At 51.5% G+C, this 1,089-nt stretch overlaps 1 protein-coding gene across 1 annotated transcript; it reads left to right on the top strand.

Annotated features, from left to right (window-relative positions):
* Nucleotides 1-18: 18 nt before the first annotated feature.
* LOC122331758 (zinc finger protein 250-like) lies at nucleotides 19-1,082 on the top strand. The gene is given in 2 exon segments (XM_043229265.1): nucleotides 19-779; nucleotides 781-1,082. Coding segments are annotated over 2 exon segments (954 nt in total). The 5' UTR covers nucleotides 19-24; the 3' UTR covers nucleotides 980-1,082.
* Nucleotides 1,083-1,089: the final 7 nt, after the last annotated feature.

The following is a 1,089-nucleotide window of genomic DNA, read 5'->3' as shown; positions in this document are numbered from 1 at the left end:
AAACAAACACCACTGGAGCTTCACATGAGAGTCCACACTGGAGAGAAACCCTTCAGCAGCGGGAAGACGTTCCCGAGCGCTTTAGACCTGAAGAATCACCTGACCGTTCACACCAAGGAGAAACCGCATTCGTGCCATTTGTGTGGAAACAGGTTTTCACATCGACAGAGTCTGAAAGAACACGAGAAAATACACAGCGGCGTGAGAGATCACGTTTGCTGCGCGTGCGAGAAGACCTTCACCACGGCGCAGTGTTTAAAACGACACGAGAGGATCCACACCGGAGAGAAACCCTACGAGTGTTCACACTGCCACAAGAGATTCAGAGACTCATCCAGCCTGAAGACACACGAGATGATCCACACCGGAGAGAGACCGCACGCCTGCGACCAGTGCCAGAAGAGCTTCACACTGAAGGCGAGGCTCACGGACCACATGAGAGTCCACACCGGAGAGAAGCCCTTCACCTGTGGACAGTGCTGGAAGAGTTTCTCGCTGTCCGGACACTTCAAGAAACACATGAACATCCACACCAGAGAGAAGCTCTACACCTGCGCTCGCTGCGGGAAGACGTTCCTGAGAGCTTCGTACCTGAAGCAGCACCAGACCGTTCACACCAAGGAGAAACCGCATTCCTGTGAGCTGTGCGGAAAGAGCTTTTCTCGTTTGGAGAATTTGAAAGTGCATCAGAAAACACACGCTGCGGTCAAAGAGTACGTGTGCTTCGAGTGCGAGAAGACCTTCACTACAGCGAGCCATTTGAAGCAGCACCAGAAGATCCTCCGGAGAGAGACCTTACCAGTGTTCGCTCTGTGACAAGACATTCAGTCGGAGAGGAACCCTGAAAATACACCAGAGGACTCACTCCGGAGAGAGACCGTACGGCTGTGCTGCGTGCGGGAAGCGCTTCAATCACTCGTCTGCTCTTCACAAACACACTAAACACTGTCGTCTTCAGGTCCAGCTCTTTCAGGTTTGATGTGAGACATCCCCGGATGAGTGAATAAGTGAAGTCCTTTTACTTTGTTACTGTACTTAAGTGCATTTCTGTTTCCTCCTTGTTTAACTGAAGAAGGTTTAGCCACAACC

This window comes from Puntigrus tetrazona, chromosome 3 (genome assembly GCF_018831695.1).
Source record: "Puntigrus tetrazona isolate hp1 chromosome 3, ASM1883169v1, whole genome shotgun sequence".
Lineage (NCBI taxonomy): Eukaryota > Metazoa > Chordata > Actinopteri > Cypriniformes > Cyprinidae > Puntigrus > Puntigrus tetrazona.
Note: the sequence above shows the minus strand (reverse complement) of the source record. Positions and strands in the feature narration are given on the sequence as shown.